The sequence below is a fragment of the Cyprinus carpio genome, chromosome B13, assembly GCF_018340385.1.
Source record: "Cyprinus carpio isolate SPL01 chromosome B13, ASM1834038v1, whole genome shotgun sequence".
Taxonomy (NCBI): Eukaryota; Metazoa; Chordata; class Actinopteri; order Cypriniformes; family Cyprinidae; genus Cyprinus; species Cyprinus carpio.
This window is the reverse complement of record NC_056609.1, coordinates 29414269-29434554: the sequence shown is the minus strand read 5'-3', so window position 1 is coordinate 29434554 and position 20286 is coordinate 29414269. Positions and strand designations below refer to the sequence as shown.

At 34.5% G+C, this 20286-nt stretch overlaps 1 protein-coding gene across 5 annotated transcripts in view; it reads left to right on the top strand.

The window, feature by feature from the left end:
• Nucleotides 1–20286, top strand: part of LOC109065494 (AT-rich interactive domain-containing protein 4B-like) — a 67251-nt gene that overhangs the window by 4258 nt on the left and 42707 nt on the right. For 4 of the 5 annotated variants that reach the window (XM_042737576.1, XM_042737575.1, XM_042737571.1 and 1 more), the window contains exon 2: nt 1213–1271. In XM_042737576.1, coding sequence (XP_042593510.1) covers nt 1266–1271 — 6 coding nt within the window. In that variant the 5' untranslated portion in view covers nt 1213–1265. Of the gene's footprint in view, nt 1–1206; nt 1272–20286 lie in introns of all 5 variants that reach the window. The other variant, XM_042737572.1, reaches the window with a different exon arrangement.

Here is a 20286-nt window from a genome sequence, read left to right as displayed (position 1 = left end):
AATCTTTACATAAATAATATATTAAACATTACAAATCCACAAATCTTCACAAACTTAAACAAGTCCTCTAACATAAAAAACTCTCAAAAAAAAAAAAGTGCTCTGTGACTAGAAAAGAGGTAGAAATAACAATTAACTGAAAAGGAGTTGCTGTATGTAACAAAACAGATGTTTCTTCCCATTGTTTCTTAAATCGTCATCTTTCACTGTCCTTATTAAATGTGTCATCTTTCACGTCAAATTCTTACATTTTCAATTAATTTAGTTAGATTAATAAGAAACTGTTGAGCTGTTACCATTCAAATGAAATCAGTATCAACAAACTCCATCTTTCCACTGCAGGAAACACAGAAGCTGCATCTGAAGTGGCATTAGATGCATTTACACACTGTTTGATGAAGCTGAGCTGCTATAAATGCATTTACACTGCTAAATTTAGAATGCATAAAGAATTTTATAAGATCAATGTTATACATATTTTTAAACATACAAATAAGAAACGTTGGGGAAAATGCAATGATAGTTTTAAATATGAAACCAAACCAGTAGGTGATGAGTCATTTAGTCATTCTACAGATTCATTCAAACAGATTCATTCAAACGGCTGTCTCTAATTCACTGAATCATTGAAACGAGGCGAGTGTCTTTCAAATAAGTTGCTCGGAGACACAAAACATCACCTAAATTGATCAAACACAATAAATCTTCATCATCAAATTTAACAAATCACAATCAACAAAAATTATAAAAAAAAACATTGAGTCAAAACATATAGTCAATTTTATTTTTGAGTCTAAATTGTATATCAAGCGTCATTCTTAAAATCATTTTAGCTTTTTTTTCCTACCGAAAAAACATCTATAATTTTTGTGAGTGCTGTTGCGCTCATTTGTTTCTCTTACACACTCACTCAGGCTGCGCAAGCCTCATCTGGCACGACATCAATACATTATCAGTCGTTGTAAGTGTGACGTCCAAATAGATCTGCTCAGAAACGGCAGACTGACTGCTGGTCACCGGTCCCTGGCCGGTCAGTCGTGCATCTCTAGCTTTTTTCTGTCTATTTTCTAACAACTCAACTGGTTACATATGAGATTTCTATGACTGTTCTACTTAATGTCAGATCAAACATCTCAGCAAAGCAGTCTTTTCACTCATCTGTTCTGCGTCTTGCTCTTGTTCTCATTATATATATGTTTTCATGTCTTTCAGCTGAAGATCTGAAAGTGAGTTCACTCGAGAGGACACCGTCACCGTGGACGGAGATGAAGGTAATGATGTTGAACTTAAGAGCCACTTTATAGAGATGATACGGAGCATGGCAGATGATTAAATACTTGAAATGACAGCAAGACAAAGCCATGGTGTGCTATGTGCTATTGCCATTTGATTGCAGTTTGTATTGTGGAAAAGACGTTCTAATTTAACTGGACAATTTGTATTTTTGTATTTTGTAAGTGCATTAGTATTCCTGGTCTTCCTGGAGGTTGGAAGACAAATGTGTAAATTTATTCTACATTGATTTTTGATAAATGCAGCAACCTTCAATTTTGAATTCATGGCATCTATAAGATGCTTTTTTGCCTGTTTTTAAAGTCTAAGCTTTTGTATTAAAGTTTGTTTTGGTGATGTAACTACAAACACTTGTATTTCAAGTAGTATTTTATTGGTTGTTGGTGTGTATCTGCCATTTTTGTTTATGCAAGAATTTTTTCCGTGTAGCGCGTGTGTATTTTAATGCTCACAGTGTTGTTTTGCATAGTAATTTTGCTTTATGATGATAACTTTGCAGTGCAAACATTTTCCTACAAACGCACTACTCCCTGGTACTTAACTCTAGATTTGTTTTCTATAAAGACAACATGAACACTTTGCTCTTCTTCCTGGTTGTCCTTTTAATTTGGTCTGCTTTTATCTATAAATCATTGTAGGGCATTTAATACCAGTCAGCTGGACAGTTGTTTTTAATGTAAAGCCTTTATGCTTTCCTTTTGTTTCCATGGTGACTAGCGACCAGATCATTACCTAAAGAGTTAAATTGTGGTCCTGGACATGGACTTAATGACTAAACTAAGTTAAATAACAAATGTCTGTTCAGTGAAATAGAGTAATCCAGCGGATAGTGAAACTAAAGCATGCTTTGTCACGCGGAGACCAGATTAAGTAAAGCATCTCTGATTACAATAGAACGTCACTGCATGTATTTTAAATAGAAAGTGCATCCTACGGCATGCTAATACCAAGTGTAAACCAGGTCTGCTTACGCAAGATACCGGGCTCAGTCTGTAAAAGGGAATATGATAAAAATTCATGGCGGCGCAGTGGGCACTGAGTCATGCTCCATTAGCAAACTCCTGCACTTCTTGCATCCACCTCTGTAACATATGGTCATGCCCAACAGCAAGGTGGACAGCTTGAAGATTATCGCAGAGATCCGTCATGCACTAGTGCTCTGGTCGGTGGCGGCGCTCGGATTCTCTGTTGGCTGTGGTTGTTGTTATCTGTTATTTGAATAATCATAAGTGGTACAAGGCGATTTACCCATCTGCTCCACTGACTGACGTCTGTCTTTGTAGAGATTTGAGGGAAAAACCAGAGGCTCTTGTTCATGTGTTTCATTAAGCTGCTCAACTGACTGCGAGGTTGTATTGCTCTTCTAGTGAGAGTTTGTGGTATTTACTTACATTTTGGAAGAGAAGGCCATCTAATAGTCTTGATTGCATAGATTCTTTCACACCAGAGACTGAAGCATGTGTCTCAGTACACTGCAGCAAAAGTTCAGATCTATTCAGTGCAAACCTCTCTCTGTCAACAAGTCTTTCAGCTCTGTCTGAAAGTAAACAGTTGAGAGGGAAACAGATGCGTGCCTGTATATTAGATGCGTGCAGCTCTTAAAGGGCCAGTGCTAAACATGCTGCCGACTGTCATTAAAGGGATAGTTCACCGGAAAATTGAATTTCTGTTATTATTTACTCACTCACATGTTGTACCAAACCTGTATTAATTTCTTTCTTGTGCTGATCACAAAAGAAGATATTTTGAAGGATGTGGGTAACCAAACCCACAAGTTGCTGGTCCACGTTCTTCAAAATAACGTTTATGTTCAGCAGAAGAAAGAAACTCATTCAGGTTTAATGCTAAATACACCTATTGTACCTGAAAGTAAAGCACTTTTTGTTTTATTTGAATATTATGTGTATTGATAATGTGTATCTTTGTTCTTATTTTTTTAATAACAAAGATAAAAAAAAAAAAGACAAAGATTTTTTTTCTTCACCCACTTAATATCCTAAAAATTGCCTAAACATCTGCCATTCTTTTTTATAGTTTATTACCTTGAAATGCTTTCTTTATAATAGTGAAATTAGTTTGGCTTTAATGCTCAGACAACTTGCAAAATAGTAAAACCAACATGACAAAGAATCACGAAAAAAAAAAAAATCATGAATTGTGATATTTCTGGGGAAAAAAAATCATGATATGATATTTTTACCATATCATCCACTCATAGTCAGACTTTTTATCGGTATAAACTTAAGTCCACTTTGCATCTTATTATGGCCATAAATCACTGGCTTATATAGTAAAAGTCTTTCTGATTGACATTTAAAGTTACGTAAACAGTTACACAATGTTTTGTCTATGCATGTTATCATTGGTTTATATGATATAGTTGATACCACAATAATGAACCAGGTTGGGAAAAATGTTGGTCCAAGTTAGTCTTTGTAATCTTCATTCAAATGCAATAAGTAGGTTATTTCTCAGACATAACACCAAGAACTGAATATTTTATTAAAAGGCATAATAATGCAGTTTTGCTCATGCATTTTTAATTTCCTGGCTAGTAGTGTTTGGTGTAATGCATTACTAAATAACTAATTATTGTAATTTAATTACTCTTCCCTTGAAAAAGTTATTACTTTTGTAATGCAATTAGAGTTACATCTGATGGCAATTGCATTAAATACTGTATAGAACAATTCTATTTAAAACAATAGTGGATTTGGGAATCTTCTTCCTTAAATACTTTCAGTTTAAAGAATTAACAGAGACTTAACTGAGCAGTTTCTTGTCTGTTCTTATATTGTTCAACTGGTGAGGTTGATATGGGATTTAGAAAGTAATTAGTAATAAAGAAAGTATACACTGTTAGGTGTAATTAGTAGCTAGTAAATACTTACCCAACACTGCTTACTAGTAAGTAGGTCTTCACAATATTTTTGAAACAGATTATTTTGCTCAAAAATGATAATTGCAATCATTAATCATGAAATTTCTCATTGGTTTTATGAAAGTTTTGTGAAAGCCAGAGAAGGTTTGCTCTCAGATTTAGCTACAACAAATGCACCAAAAATATGAAAGCTTGTTGGGGATTGATAGCAATGCAATATAATGCAAATGACAATTAAAAACAACGTTTTCAGGATGGATAAATATCCAGCGGCCAAATATTGCTGATGCCTGATAGAAGCAGAAATTACATTCTTGATTAAAATGCCATTAATTGTGCAGTTCTACTGCGCATGTCAAACACCTCTTGAGTATCTTTTAAAGATTTGATGCCACTAACCTGACAAACTTTGGCAAATCCAGCGATTCGTTTTTCCTCAACCGTTGAAATAGCCTCGTAACTTGTGGTTTTCAGGCCGACTGTTGCATCCCTGGACTCCTGCAAGTTGCATAGCTGGCAGTTTCAGTCGGTATTTGCCTTTTTTTCTATCCAGTATGCAACAGATAACAGACTGTCCAGAACTCAGTGAGATCTCTGGCCAGCTGAGTGAGCACGGATGGTTGTTGTGGTGTGTTGGCATGTAATTATATGACATTACATCACATCCTCAGTCATTTGAGTGCTGTGAGGAGATTGGCAGTGCCAGGGTGTGTGTGCTAATTTTAAGATGTTCATAAGAGACGCTTCGATAATAGAGAAATGGCTAACAAGACTGGTGTTTATCTCACTTTACAGTGCCCTTACAAGGCGCCTTACTCCGCAGAACGTGTTAACATCCCTCTGGATGTGTTGACGTCCCCATTCTGAGAAGCATTTTTTTTTTCACCGTGTGGCGAGAAACGCTGACATCAAACTTCTGTCAGTGTTCCTGCGACTGTGCAGCGCCGTGGACGAATGAAGATGGCACTGGGTATTCATCTGCTGTTCATATGTAAATGACACATCTGAGCACTCTATGAAGTCGAGCTCTTTGTGTGCATGTGTTAAGTAGAAATGTGATGAGGTTACGACTGCATCCAGCAAAACAAATGTGTTTTTAAAGTAAATGTAGGTGTTTGCCTTTGCAGAAATCATTGTTGTGAAGCTATGCTGCTCTGGGTGGTTGCTAGGGCGTTGCTAAGGTGACCAGTGTTGTTGTTGTTTGGACGTTGCTATGGAGTTGCTAGGGTGTTCTTGTTTGGTTGCTTGCTTAGTGGCCTCTTAGTAGTCTCAAAAAGGCCACTGCCTGTAATTTAGTATTATTTATATACTATTGTAGTATTTATTCAAGTTTTGAATTAGCTTTTGTTTTTATATTTACAGTTTTAATTTGAGTTTACATTTTTAATAATTTTGTTGTGTGCTTTTGTTATTTTTAGCAGTTTTTGTTTTTTAAAAATATTTATATTTATTACAGTTTTTGAACTTAGTACTTCAACTTATTTTACTTGCCATTAAGGTTTTCTTGTGTATTTTAGACGGAATTTTCAGTGAGTTTTTAGTTTGAATTATTTTAAGTTTAATTTTATTTAAGCTTTATTTCAATTTAAAAAATATTAAATGTTAATAAAAATGTTTTACTAGTTTTAGGCAGTGTTATTTTGATATCATTAAGATACTGTTATAGTTTTTATTAATATTTTGAATCAGTTTTTATTTGTATTCTTTAAATTTTAATTTTAGTTAAAGTTTTAGTGATTCTACTATTTCTTTTATACTTATTTATTATTTCAATTATAACTTTTACACAATTAGAGTATTTCTTTTTTGAGTATTTCTCATTTTAGTACGTCAGGTTAAACTATATAAACAATGAGAAATGCTGTCTTGGCAACTAGCTGAAATTAATTTATTTTATTTCAGTTAATGTTTATTTTATGTAAGTAATGGGATTTTTTTTTTATATATACTTTTAATTTTAGTTTCAGTTTTATTAGCTAAAATTAGCCATAGTTTTAGTTAACAATAACAACACAACTAGATATGGCTCAGGACCTTTTTTATGAATTATTATTATTATTATTATTATTATTATTATTATTATTATTATATTTCATAATAATAATAATAAAATACTTTTACTGCAAATGTACAATCAAATTAACAAGTTGTTCCTGAAAACCTTCTAAATAAATAATTGCACTTGTGTTCTATTTAATAGTAATTTGCCTCAAGATGAACTCCCAAACATCTTTTTTGCATGCTAAGATAGGTCCGCAATAGCACAGACTACTTCACCAGTTTAAAGTATTGAACGGCACAACAAAGAGAGGCTTCAAAGCAGGGCTATTTTCTGCTCTTTGTATTGTTTGGTTGTTGCTTTGAATTTTTGTCCTGGAATGCACTTCAGGATGCCTAAAATTGAAACAGCAGTGAAGTTTGTCTGTGTGTTGGGTGTTGCTGTTTGTCTCTGACGTGCTGCTCTGGCTAGAATGACCCATTTTGAGGAGGGTGATTTAGGGTGGGTGGAGAGACGGACATCTCTTGGCTGTTTCTATTTATAAAGCGTGACACAGAAGACCGCCAGCGTTGCCCACCCCAGTGACCTGTTCCTAACCCTTGTTTGCTTTCACGTATGACACCCGTCTTAAATGGAGCTCATGTCAGTCTTACGAGCATCAAAACTGGTTTTCAGTGACCAAAGGATATATTTTGTTTCAACTGTATACTGTTTGGAGAACTATTTTGTCTAGGTTTTCTTGTGTATTTTAGACTGTCTGTATAATAAAACCTTCTTGGAAAAGCATCTTTACATTTCATCCTATTTAGAGCACCCTTACAGATGAATTTACCATCCAAGATCAGGATGAGTTTGTTTCTTCATCAGGTTTGTAGAAATGTAGCATTGCATCAGTGTCTCATCAATGGATGCTCTGCAGTGAATGGGTGCCGTCAGAATTCAGTCTAAACAGCTGATAAAAACATCACAATAATCCACAGCACTCCAGTCCATCAGTTAACATCTGGAGAAGACAAAAGCTAAAACAAATCCAGCATTAAGATCTTTTAACTTCAAACTGTTGCTTTAGGCCAAAATATGAATCTATAATCCATAAAAACACTTCCTCCAGTGAAAAAGTCATCTGGTGTGAATCAGGAGAGAAATCTGCACAGATCAAGCCAAAACAACTCCTAAACAAATGTGTGTCTGGATTTTGATGTGAGAGACAACAGGAGATGCACTTTTTCACTAGAGGAAGTGTTATTATGGATTATGGACTTGTATTTTGGTTAAAAACGTCTTGATGGGTTTGTTTCAGTTTTTTACTTCTCCAGATGTTAATTGATGGACTGGAGTGCTGTGGATTATTGTGATGTTTTTATCAGCTGCTTAGACTGAATTCTGACGGCACCCATTCACTGCAGAGCATCCATTGATGAGACACTGATGCAGTGCTACATTTCTACAAATCTGAAGAAGAAAAAAAACTCATTTATATGTTGGTTGGCCTGAGAGTGAAGACATTTTCAGCAAACATTACGTTGAACTCTTCCCTAAATTAATAGTTATTCATGTAGGGCAATATTTTGTCCCCATGTTTTGAATATCTGGTGTATATTTGTCAATCCGCTGGTGTTTTTGCCCCCAGCTCTGGTTAATTTCTTAGCCTGCCCTTGGCCATGTTTCTCAAACTCTGATGAATGAATATGATGAGTTGTCCTGGAGCTACAGAGCGTCTGATAGTAATTTCATCCTCCGGGAGATGAGGTCGTGATTCATAGAAACTGAACAGATTTTGATATGTTTGGTTATGATTGTAAGAGGCATATTTGACAGATTTTGTGGTTCAAAGGAAGCTGTCTGGCTGGGAGTACTTGTTAATCACCATGTTTGATGTTGAAGCCAGAGGCAAGACTTAACTGAACTAAACTGTGGATTAATAAACCAGCCCAACTCAGTCCCGCATGGTCACGACAGATGTGTGCTTTAATTCTTTTCAAGAACAGACAGATGAATTTCTGACTTTAGAAAAGTACGATCAGGGTCCAGAATTTTGTGACTGAACTTTTTGGTTCATTCATAGTCTGAACTATGTCTTTGCAAAATGAGGATAAACATTTATGCTATATCAATATACTTTTTTTTTTTTTTTTTTTTTCCAAAGTTGAAGAACCTACAGTTAGACTTTAAATATTTAAAATATTAAAATTCTAAATAACCATTAATGTTAATAAATAAAATCAAATGTTAATAAATACAAATATTAACATTTATTTAATATTAATTCTTTTATAGCAGTTTGAGTATAAGAAAGGCACATTATAAATGAATTTTAATATTATTTTTATTATTATTATTGGTGCCATTTAATGGTTTGTTGCTGCCATTTTACACTTTTTGCTATTATTATTATTATTATATAGTTATTAACTATTTTTGGTGTTAGTAAAAACTGTCTCTAATCTCTTACATTAAATTACTTTTATTGTTAATAAACTGTTAACTAATAATTTTAAAAAGTTAATACTAATAAAATTGTTTTATTTATTATGTTTGCTTCATTGATTCATTCATTCAGTGCCTTTTTACTTATTTGCAGTTGCCCACATAAGCAAAATAAATATAATAATATTATAACCTCAAGTTATTTTTGACTTCAAATTCAGATCCCCCATGTTTGTTAAAAGCTTTTTACAATCATGTCTCATCTAATCAGATTTCAAAGTCTGAGTAATCAGTTTCATCATTTAATGTAATTCCTTAAAAAACAATTACCATCCAGTGCCAGCCAGCCAAATTATGATGATGATTTTGGACTAAAACATGTTATATATATATATATATATATATATATATATATATATATATATATATATATATATATATATATATACCAAATTATGATGATGATTTTGGACTAAAACATGTTTTTTTTTTTTATATTATTATTATTTTTACTTTTATTCATTTATTTGTTTATTGTCCACCACAGTATGTTGTTTGTGCGGTGTCTTTTATTTTAGTAGTATCTCTTCACTCTTCATTGTTGACATGCTCAGTGTCAGAGGAAAGAGCAGCTCCTCTGTCCGCCTGAACACGTGTGTTTAATCAGGCGGTGGACGGCAGGGGAGAATTTTCCACCCCAGCAGAGAAAGCTGAATCGAAAAGCTGTAAAATAGCCAACATGAGGAACTGTTTTCTCCTCGCACAAAGTCGTCAATATTGCAATAGCTTTTCTGGCGTTTCGGGTTATATAACCTTCACTTGAGTGGACTTTTGTAATAACGTTGGCAGCGCAGCGCAGGATTTTGAAGTCATTACAATGCTGGCCAAAGTTCCTGCAGCCGAATGCAAATGGCACCGTGGAGGAATCACGCTCTCCTGCACACGCGGCCCTGCCTTTGAGGAAAAGCTGGCTGCACCATCCAGAAAATACATGAGTGCCGCTCTTTGTTAGCTCTTCTAGAGTAATGGATACTCACTCTGCAAAGGCGTGACTCGTGAAAGTACAACAACACTGATGCGGTCATTTAGAGCAAAGCCAATTCAATTTCTGGTTTGCTGTTTTGGATCATTTGTAAACTTTTTTTTCACAGCAAAGTGATTAGAAAGATGAATTAGGTACAGGGACAGTTCACCCAAGAATTAACATTCTGTCAGTAAGTTGTTCCAAACCTGTACGAGTTTCTTTCTTCTGTGCACAAAAGAAGATATTTTGAAGCATGTTATTAACCAGTGTGGGGAAAGTTACTTAAGTAATGTTACAATATTGAGTTACTCCCTAGAACATAACTTATTACGTTACTTAGTTACTTTTTATGGAAAATAATGTTATGTTACTTTTGCATTACTTTTTAAATCCAGGCTGGGCTTGCTTGTTTGTTTTTAATATAAAAAAGTTGTATTTTGGCAAACGTAAAAGCCCTTTCACACCAAAAGAGAAATGATTAAGTAACTCAGATATTTTCTTGCAAATTAAAAAGTAATGCGTTACTTGAATTAAAAAAAGTAATCTGATTACATAACTCGCATTACTTGTAATGCATTACCCCCAATACTGTTAATAACCAAACAGCCATTGTCAAGTCAAGTCAAGTCTGCTTTATTGTCAATTCTTCCACATGTACAGTACATACATACAGAGAATTGAATTTGCGTTACTCTCAGACCTATGGTGCATACAGATAACACTAACAGTAGAGCCTAAAAATCCAGATAGATACAGATTAAATATAAAATACAACTATACAAATAAGGGCATGTAAAAAAATAAAAATAAAGTTAAATAAAGCAGCGCAAGGCACATGGCAGATAGAGTGCAAACCAGTGAAGAGAACAAAAAATGCAGATAAAAAGATTGTAGTGCAAAAAAGCTTATTGAGTCTGATTAAAGTGACAAAGAGCTCAGAGAGCAGTTCTTTTATTTAAACTGACTGAAGAGGTAGTAGAATGATGTCAGTTCTATGCTGAATGAGGTAGTGAGTAGACCAATGCTGCACAAAGTGACTGGTGCATGTCACCATATGTTAGTGGGAGGGAGGTGGAAGGACCTGGGGATGTGGGATCTGGGAATTGACTGCCATAATGTTTTTTCCCATACTATGGAAGTCAATGGCTACTGGCAGCTGTTTTCTTCAAAATATCTTCTTTGTGTTCAGAAGATGAAAGAAACTCATACAGGTTTGGAACAACTTGATTAAATCCGCAACTTGAGTATATCCATGCAGAATCCATACTATTGAAGTCCATGGCTGCCATCAAAACCAATTTTCATTAAAATATCTTCTTTTGTGTCCATCAGGGAAAAAAACTAAAGTAAGAGTAAATGATGACTGAATTTTAAATTTTTGGGTGAAATGTCCATTTTTTTACATCATAAGTTTTGACGATTTTTCATTTTTATTATTGGTTTTATTATTTATTTTTTTGCTCGTACTAAGTTGAAGAAAAGCTAAACCCTACGCTGTAAAAAATAACAAGAAATGACCATTTCAGTCTTTCTGATTCAAAATTTCACCATTAATTTGATGTGTTACTTGGCATTTGTTTGTAATTAATTGTGAAATATACTAGCATTTTTTGAATGGAAGTCAATGAGCATAAATGTTACTTCAAGAGGCTTATGTTTCTATTGTTTTTTTTTTTTGTTTTTTTTTTACAAGCAATCAGACTTAGTTTTTGCCTAGCAGCGGCTCAAACAGGTGGAAAAAAAAGCCAATTGTAATTTAATTAAGCAATGTAAAATCATATCTAGAGACCAGAATCGCTGGATATATCAGTTTTGTCATTTCCGACATCTTAATCGTATTTTTATTTTGAAAGGTCATTTTTGTTTGAAGCTTCAGAGAAGCTGCTATTTTTGTATTTGTTTCATCAGAATTCAATGGAAGGAAATGAGTCGGTAACTCTTTGACAAAGTATATTTTTTGATGATTCATCACAACAAAAAACAACAATAACATACCAAAAAAAAACAAACAACAACAATCAAACCAAAAAACGCTGCTGACAGAGAAGAAAATAACAAGTCGAGTTTATTAAAAAAGGGTTTTCTGAGGTCTTACAGTTTGCTCCGGACCAATCCAGAGCTCTTGTAGCAGAACACAGTAGATCCGTCACTCATTCGGACCGCTCTGGTCATGAAGATCTTGCCAAACCCAAACTTTTCCTCATGTCTTGATATCATCCCTCAGGTCGGCAGGGGAGGGATTTGGGAAACAGCCTCGTATTGCCAAGGGATGGTCATGTAAACACTCTGCAGAACTCGGTGAACTAATGAGGTGTTTATGTTGGAATGAAATGCCTGCGACTCCCTCTTCCACTGACTTGATCTGCCAGTATTGACTAATTGCCATCAATAAAGCCACATATCTTACCTAAAGAGCTCCTACCGTGACACTCACAGGGGTGACTTGTTGAATGCAATCCTTCAGTGCTACAGAAATCATCTGTAAAAGTAAAGCTTATATTGGAAAACGGATGAAATTCTGATTAAAAACATTAGTTCTGAAATCGCTGATGAATGCATGAGCCATGAGCACGCATAAATTCTGTTAATGTGGCAAGATGTAAACAACTAAACTCCGTTTTACGTTTTTGCCTAACAAATTGCTTCATCGTGTTTGGGCGACGTTTTCTCCGGTTGCTCCATGTTGCTAACATTAAGCATAATCGCTGCTGGCTGATACATTTCCAGCGTTATATTTCTCACAATACCCTCGTGAAGCAATCGTTTTTGACAGACAGCCACGAATGTTGCTTACACAGGTGGGAAATGACCTCATGTATGTACATTCAAGTGGTTTATTTGGTCATCTTTAGGGGAACAAATAGGCTAATATGCGTAATAGTTTGAATGCGATGATGTGTCATTAGCTTCTACAAATTGGCTTACACAAAATGATTGATTTATATATGTTTAGGAACACTATATGGCCTGCAACTAACGATTATTTTGATAATCGATTCTATCGGTTAGGTTCGATTATTTTTACGATTAATCGATGAATCGGTTTATGTACTTATATTTTAGTTTTGCCCATTTTTTTCCCCAAGTATTAACAAAGGGTCTTATATCATTCAACATAGACTTTTTAGAGATTTTAACCAGTTTTGCATTGTCATATCCTCATCAAAAACATACCTGGATGTGGGTGTTATTATGTGTTAGTTATTCCTTTGTCGAACTCTTCTGCAATCAAAACACTTGACCCATACATACTCTAGCAAATTTCACAAGGAGATTTCAAATAATGTTTTCACCATGGAATCCTTTAGGGCTCCTAAAGTAGTTTTCATCCGAACAAAAGCGTATTAAGGAGAAATCTTTCAGAACATATTTTTTCACGAAGAATAAGAATAAACCCAGAATAAAATTGCAGTAAATTGTTTTATTATTTTTTCCCTGTAAACACACAGCTTATACTGGGAAACAGCTTTATAGGCTTATGCTGTGAAACTGTAAACAATCCTTCGAATAAAGTGCCAATGGCATGAAACCTGAATGGAACTCACATTTAAAGTAAAATTAAAGTAAAATCCATCAGAAGGTTGTCCAGAAAAAAAATTGGACACACACAAAAAACCTCTGTGTGAAAAAGAGCATGTAATACTTAGAAAAAAAGTGCTTTCAAATAAATTTAAACATAAACCTCTCTCAGTCAGTCATAATTAGGCTGCAAGACTGAATTAGTGAACTGGTAAACGACAAAGATTTAAATGTTAATTGTTAAAAAGCAATGTTATCAGCTTTTACGACTAAACATTTGCAACCAAACATTGTACTGCAGAATCTGCACAATAAAAGTCTGCACACTGTGATTTTCATCGGATTTAAATATGTAGTGGTCCTTATAACAGTTCAAAAATTGTAATAAAGCGATAAAATGTTAACAAAACCGCTTATGCCTGAACTGACAGGAATTCGACTACCTGTGGGAAATGAGGCACAACACTATCAACTCATTATTTGAGAAAAACTTTGCATTGCAGTGCAAAAAGGTCAACATGTCCAAATGTTCAGGGCTTAACAGTCAGGCTTGCTCTCTTTTTAGAGGATATGTTTCCTGTCGCAGAAAACAGCCGCAGTTTACAGGTTACTCTTCTTTTTTGAAGGCTCAAAGTAAAGTGCTCCCACAATTTGGATGACTTCTTCCGATTAGTTTTATCTTCCGCTTTTTTCTTTTTCTTTTTATCGAGCTTACTAACTGCCGCCTGCCTCACCCATCACGCTGAATGCTGCAGAGACGCTGTGCGGGAAGCACGTGACATAAAACAAAGCCAGCTATTGGCTATTCGCTGCTTTCTCCTGCTGTCTGGCTGAGTAAAACCTCCGGTGGCTCATTACTGCCACCACTTGGTCACCGCAGATTTAAAATATGCACGAATGAGCCGCTTACGGCAAATAAAAAAATTATTTAGCAACGAATCGATTACTAAATATTAGGTGACAACTATTTTAATAATCGATTTCAATCGCTCGTAGCTCAAATGCATTCAATATATATAAGAACACTATATGCTTTCAATCGCTCGTAGCTCAAATGCATTCAATATATATAAGTGGTTACAGGTTTAAAGTGTGAATAACTTAATGGCCATTTACACAAGGTGTTTGTCCATGTACACTTTGCCGGTTTTCCATTTTTTTTCTATATAAACATGCACAAGTGTGTGCATGAGAATGTGTTTGACTGTTGCTCTCATGTCTTTAAGAAATGAAAACTATTTAACTTATAAAAAATGCATTTCATGTTAAAAAAAAAAAAACACACACACGCTATTTTTTTTCCCCCCAATTCACTGCACAGCATCCTGATTTTTTTTTTTTCATTAATAAATGCTTTCTTTGTGAATGCCTTCTTAAAGTTAGACTGTTAAAATCTTGAAGGAATAGTTCATCCAAAAATGAAAATGGTCCTTGTCTTTCTCACCCTCATGTCGTTCCAAACTAGCTGCATGATAGACAAAATAAAATAGTTATTGTGATGTGACTTAGTGCAAGAGTATGCAGTGTTGTTTTACATTTGATAATTTAATTTCTGCACCTTCATTAATGTTTGAACTTAGTTTTTGCTATGCAATCAATATTGGAATTGAGAATTGTGAAATTTAATTTGTTAAATGGGTCAAAACAACAATGATGATTATTTTCATGTATTTTAGAAGTTTGTTCATTTTTTAAAAAAAAAAAATATTTATTTTTTTATTATTTTTTAAAAATTAAAATTTAGAAGTACAACAAATTATTATTTATATATTATATAAACAAAAATACTTTTTTATTATTACTTTTAAATTCCTATGTAGATGCACTCCCAACAAAATCACCCAACTAACTCTAGAATGATTAATTCTTTCAAATAAGGCTATTTTTTTTTTCATGTTGCAATATAGATTGCAGAAAATCTAAATATTGGCAGGTTTTTCCAATATCATGCAGCCTTTTCCCAAACTCTTCAACCAGTTGTTTTCCATACATCAACAGTTCCTAGTGTCTGATCCTGTAAAGTTTTAAAAAGGACACACACACAAAAAAAAACGTGCATTTGATTTGTGCACTGTATTTCTTAGGCACAGCTATTGTATGGCCTTAATGACTTCAGATGAATATTGCCAGTCTTATTGACTACTTTCATGATGTTGTTGTTTTGTTTAAAAGAAATTAAAGTCATAACTGGTTTGAAAAGACATGAGGGTGAATATATAATATCCCATTATACTCCTGTTCCCCTTTTGAGATGCTAGTGATTATGGGCTATAAAGCCAAAGCTGATGTAACGCTCATGAACTCAGCAGATTATGCTCATAAAAACCCGGTTTTGGATACTCAGATGCTTCACGGCATGCATTTTTTCTGCACGCCTCACTGAAGAGGATTTGAAGGATTTTTGAAAGTTAAACTGCTGAAATAAACTCTTCTTGAAGTGGAGGGTCGCTCTGATCATGCATGAGGACTTCGACGATATGAAGCCGGAAGCTCCAGTAATAAGTGTGTTTGCTCGAGGCCTCCTGACCTTCAGATCTCACACAGCTCCAGTTGGTCACCATCTGTGTCCAGATTTGCTGAATATCTCTTTACATCCTTTATTAAACACAACAGATGAGCAGAGTTGCATTATGCAAAGATAAATATTTTAACAAGTATCATTAAAGTGGCTTCATCTGTTGTTTATAAGTGCAAAGTCATGTTTCCCTGGTGCTATACTCTACACATTTTGTAGGGCCGCATGAAATCTGTTATTTTCCCCCAAATACGATTGCATTTTTTTCCTGTTTTAATTTCTCTGGACACCATTGTAATGGTTAAATTAAATTTTATTAATCAAAATGCATTTCTAATTAATTGAAGTCATGAAATGTGTGCAGTTTATGTAAAAAATAAAATTGTTTGTTTTTCTCTAAACACCAAACTCTTTTTTCAGTTTTAATTTCTCTGGGCCCATTTGAATGTTTTAATCAAAATAATTAAATTCATAAAAGCAATTTAATTTATTCAAGTGTTTATATTATAATAATAGGGCCCTATGAATTGTTTTTGTTATTGTTTTTGTCCCCCTAAAATTTTGTTGTATTTTAAATATTCTGGTAATTAAATGAAAGCATAAATCAAATGTATTTTATCTTTTAATAAAATAAGTTAGACAAACAATGTGCTGCACAACAAGGAACAATAATTGTGTAACTAGTCCTTAAAAATTAAAGATTAAATTATTACATTAAAATATATGTTCTACTGTACAGTAGTAATATTTGTCATAATTTCAGACTTTTTTTAACAGTTTGCTGTGAAGACATTTAAGTTTCTGTGTGTATATGACAGTAGGTTTTGTCAAATGAAACTGTAAAATGCTCATGAAGCGACTCTTTTAGAGCAGCTCTGGAGATGATGTTTACATATTCATGTCCTCGTATAGTGAGAGTGTTGTGTGCTTCCGTGTGTGATGATTACTCCCATGCTGTGCACGTTATAGAAATGTTAAATGTGTGCATGATTTATTTGTGTTTTGTGGTTGTTTTGGTGCGGCGCTGGAGATCTACACGCCGTCGCTGACTGTTGTTTCTCTGGAGCGCATGAGGACTGATGGCAGTCATCTAAGAGCAGATTGTCAGGGCCGTTTGTGTGATGTTAATGAACATCTGTGGCGTGTCTGCTGATGCCCCGTCAGGCTGAGAGCCACAGGATGGGCCAGCGGAGCAGAGCAGGCTGGGTACTTCACTCTTTGGCAGCGCCACCGTTCCTTCTAGAGACTGAGAGAGTTTGTGACGATCTGCAGCTCGCCGTGTGGGAAGCTGGGAACCCTTGCAGAAGTGAGATCTGTTATGCATTTGAAAGAAGTTATATGTACGACTTCATATCAGCTGCATATTTACTGAAAATGAATTAAAAAATGTTACAGAAGGAAGTGGTTAATAGTACCAGAACTAAATGATTTTCATGCCGTTTATTGCTTTTCAATCTTCAATTATAGTACCAAATACTTAAAATACTGTTAAGGCCAAGACTGCTACTGAATCTATAGCATGGAACATATGATATAGTGACCCTAAAAGAATGATTCTTATGAGTCACTTAGTTGCTTTTAGTGAATCAAAAGCACTTGAATCAGCCAGGGCTGCGTGTCACAAATTCACATGCTTTGGGGAAATGCAGCCCAGAACAGTTATTAAATTAATCGGACTCACTTATTGAACTACTTATTATTTTAATCATGTTTAACTGCTACTGAATCTTTAGCATTAAATCTATAGCGACCAGTGCAGACCGAATCACAAAGGAATGAATCCTATTAGTTGATTGGTTCTTTTTAGTGAATCAAAAGCGCTCACCCTCGAGACATCCTAGGTGAAGTATTTTGAAGAATTGAGATTGAGAAAGACTGCCAGTAGGTCAATAACTCTCATTTAAGTGGGTAAATCTCATTAAAACAGATCCAGGTCACATTTCACCCCAGAATCAGAGGAATTGTGATTTCTATTTAATGCAGTGAATCTGGATGTTTTACTCTTTGTGTTTTTCCTTTTTAGTGATTCTCAATACTTTGCAGAAATGGTCATTATATTATAAATTAGTATTTATCAATAATTGTATTTTAATAATAAAAAATACATTTCAGCAATAGACTGTAATCAATTATAGCCCACTAACGTCATTAGCATACGCGCTTGTCACGCCAGTATAAAAAAAATGCACCCACTATTTTTAAATTCGAGATCTGGGCACATTTTTGGAAAAAACAAGCTTATAGTGGCACGTGTGTGCTAGACAATCATGGCGGGCTTCATTGCACAGAATATATGTGCTGTGAGACACGTGTGCATTGTTTGGGTTGTGCCTCCAGTACCTATTAGATGCACGAAACTCGCGAAAAAAGAAAAACCCATAACTATGTGATTTCAATCAGTGTTTCAGCCGCGCAAAGACGTCAGTATAACGGCTTGTAAACAATCTCACGTCACATTTACCTCAGAAAAACATATTTGGTGACCATAAACTCATTAGATAAAAAATAAACTGTAGAGAGGGGTGTTTTGCTAAATATATGCACCATATAACAAATTCATTATAAATTTTACTGTTCTTTAGTAAATATAAATAAATCAATTGAATAAATCTATCAAGTTTTATGACAGCCACTATAGTTTATATATAAAAAAAACGAATTGAAGTAGAAATATTATGTAATTGTAACTTTATTTTAAAAACTTTATCAAGTGTAATTTTAACAAATTAATCAATTTTAACCTTCCATAGTATAGTAATGTAGTAGGCTACCAACTGACTTTCATGAAGGCTATATTTTACAGCATTAGTTGAGAGATTTTTTTTTTTCCTTGAGAAAATTTGGCACGTAATGTTCCTGAATAATCTATATTGAATCGAATCAAATTGGTAATTGAATCAATAACTGATAACACTCGGTGCCTTCTCTAGTGCAGCTCAACCAGGTCTCGTCCCATTCGTCGATCCTTGTTGTATCACAAAACCCTAAAAAAAGTAATCTCTGTAAAAAAAAAAAAACCTTTTTGTAAATTTTAAAAAGATATTTCAAACAATGCCGATCTTTTTTTATGTTTATTCAAACAGCAACATTACAGACTAACTAATGTTGAAAAAGTGAAAAAGCATAATAAAAGAAACAAAAAAAAAAAAAAAAATAAATCAAAAAAAATTATAAACTTTATAAACGTGATGCATTGTGATATCAAATCATGAAACCAGTGACGATTCACACCCCATCTATCTGTCTGTCTGTCTTTCTGTCTGTCTATCTGTCGTTCTTTCTATCTGTCGTTCTATCATTCTGGAAGTTCTGTGTGTTCGGATGGCTTTTTGCAGTTTTCCTTCTTGGGTTTTCCTGTCGTTGCTTCTGTGGTCACCCCAGTGCGTGTAGTCCAGCTGCGTGTGACAGTGTTTTACATCTGATGGCAGTTAGAGCATGAAACACATGCTATGATGCCGGTCATCATGTGATCATCAGAATCATTAGCTCTTCTGTGGTGTAAGGCTCTTGTCATCTGGCAGTCGGTGGTTTGTCCTGGGTTTGTTTAAGCTGGGAGTTTAAACTGAGCAGCTGGCTTTAATTTACTGATGCTTTAGAGTTAGTATGATGGGTTTTTCTGTTCAGATTCTCTGCTGAAGTATAATGCAGCAGCTGCATGAAAAGACTGAGTGTTTGTTATGTAAAAGCACCTGAGGCGTGAGGAACAGTATTAAGAACCGCTGCTTAGGAACATTGATTTAGAAACTTGTGAATCCATTAGAATCATTAGAAGACAGAATCATGATTCATGAATAGATTTTTTTGTGCACCCCTTGTTTAGACAGCATGGCAACAACTCTTCCTCTTCTCTAAAGCAGAGCAACATGGCCCCGCCCCCTTTGTTGCATGTTCGCGGGGGCGGGGTTTATGTAAGTGTCAGTGTTTGTGATGTCACCAACCTGGGAAGAGGCTTGTTGTAGTCCCTATGAGCCATTTTTGCAGGCATTAAACTTCAATAGTTTTAAAAGACATTATATCCGTTTATGTCGTTACTTTGCAGATAATGTTTATGCTCAGACAGCAACATTACACTCTAACTAAAGTTAAAACAGTTAAATCACAATCAACCACCGCTTTAATCATTTCATAACATTAATACAACTATTCATCCTAGTGGAGCGCCAAAATATTTAGCTGAAAATGAGTCGTGACGTGACGTTTCTAAGATAGCACACACACATATGCAAGATTAACTTATTTGATTTGGGGCTTGTTTTAAAATTTCAATGTAGTTTTATTATTTACATTTACATTCTATTTAAATTTAGTCATTTAGCAGACGCTTTTATCCAAAGAGACTTACAAATGAGGACAATAGAAGTGATCAAATCCAACAAAAGAGCAATGATATGCAAGTGCTATATTAGTATATTATTATAGTTAAATTTTTAATTTCGCAAAGAAATGTGCAGCATTTTGTCCAAGCAATAATAAAAGGACACATTTAATTCATAATTTGTCTGAAATCTCACTTTGTTTAAAAAATAAAAATCGTGAATCGAATCAGGAGTTGTTAATATTCATAAATCTAGGCTCTCAAGAGAAGTCTAGCTTTTTGTGGAAAAAGCTTGCTTTTGTTTTCGAAAACC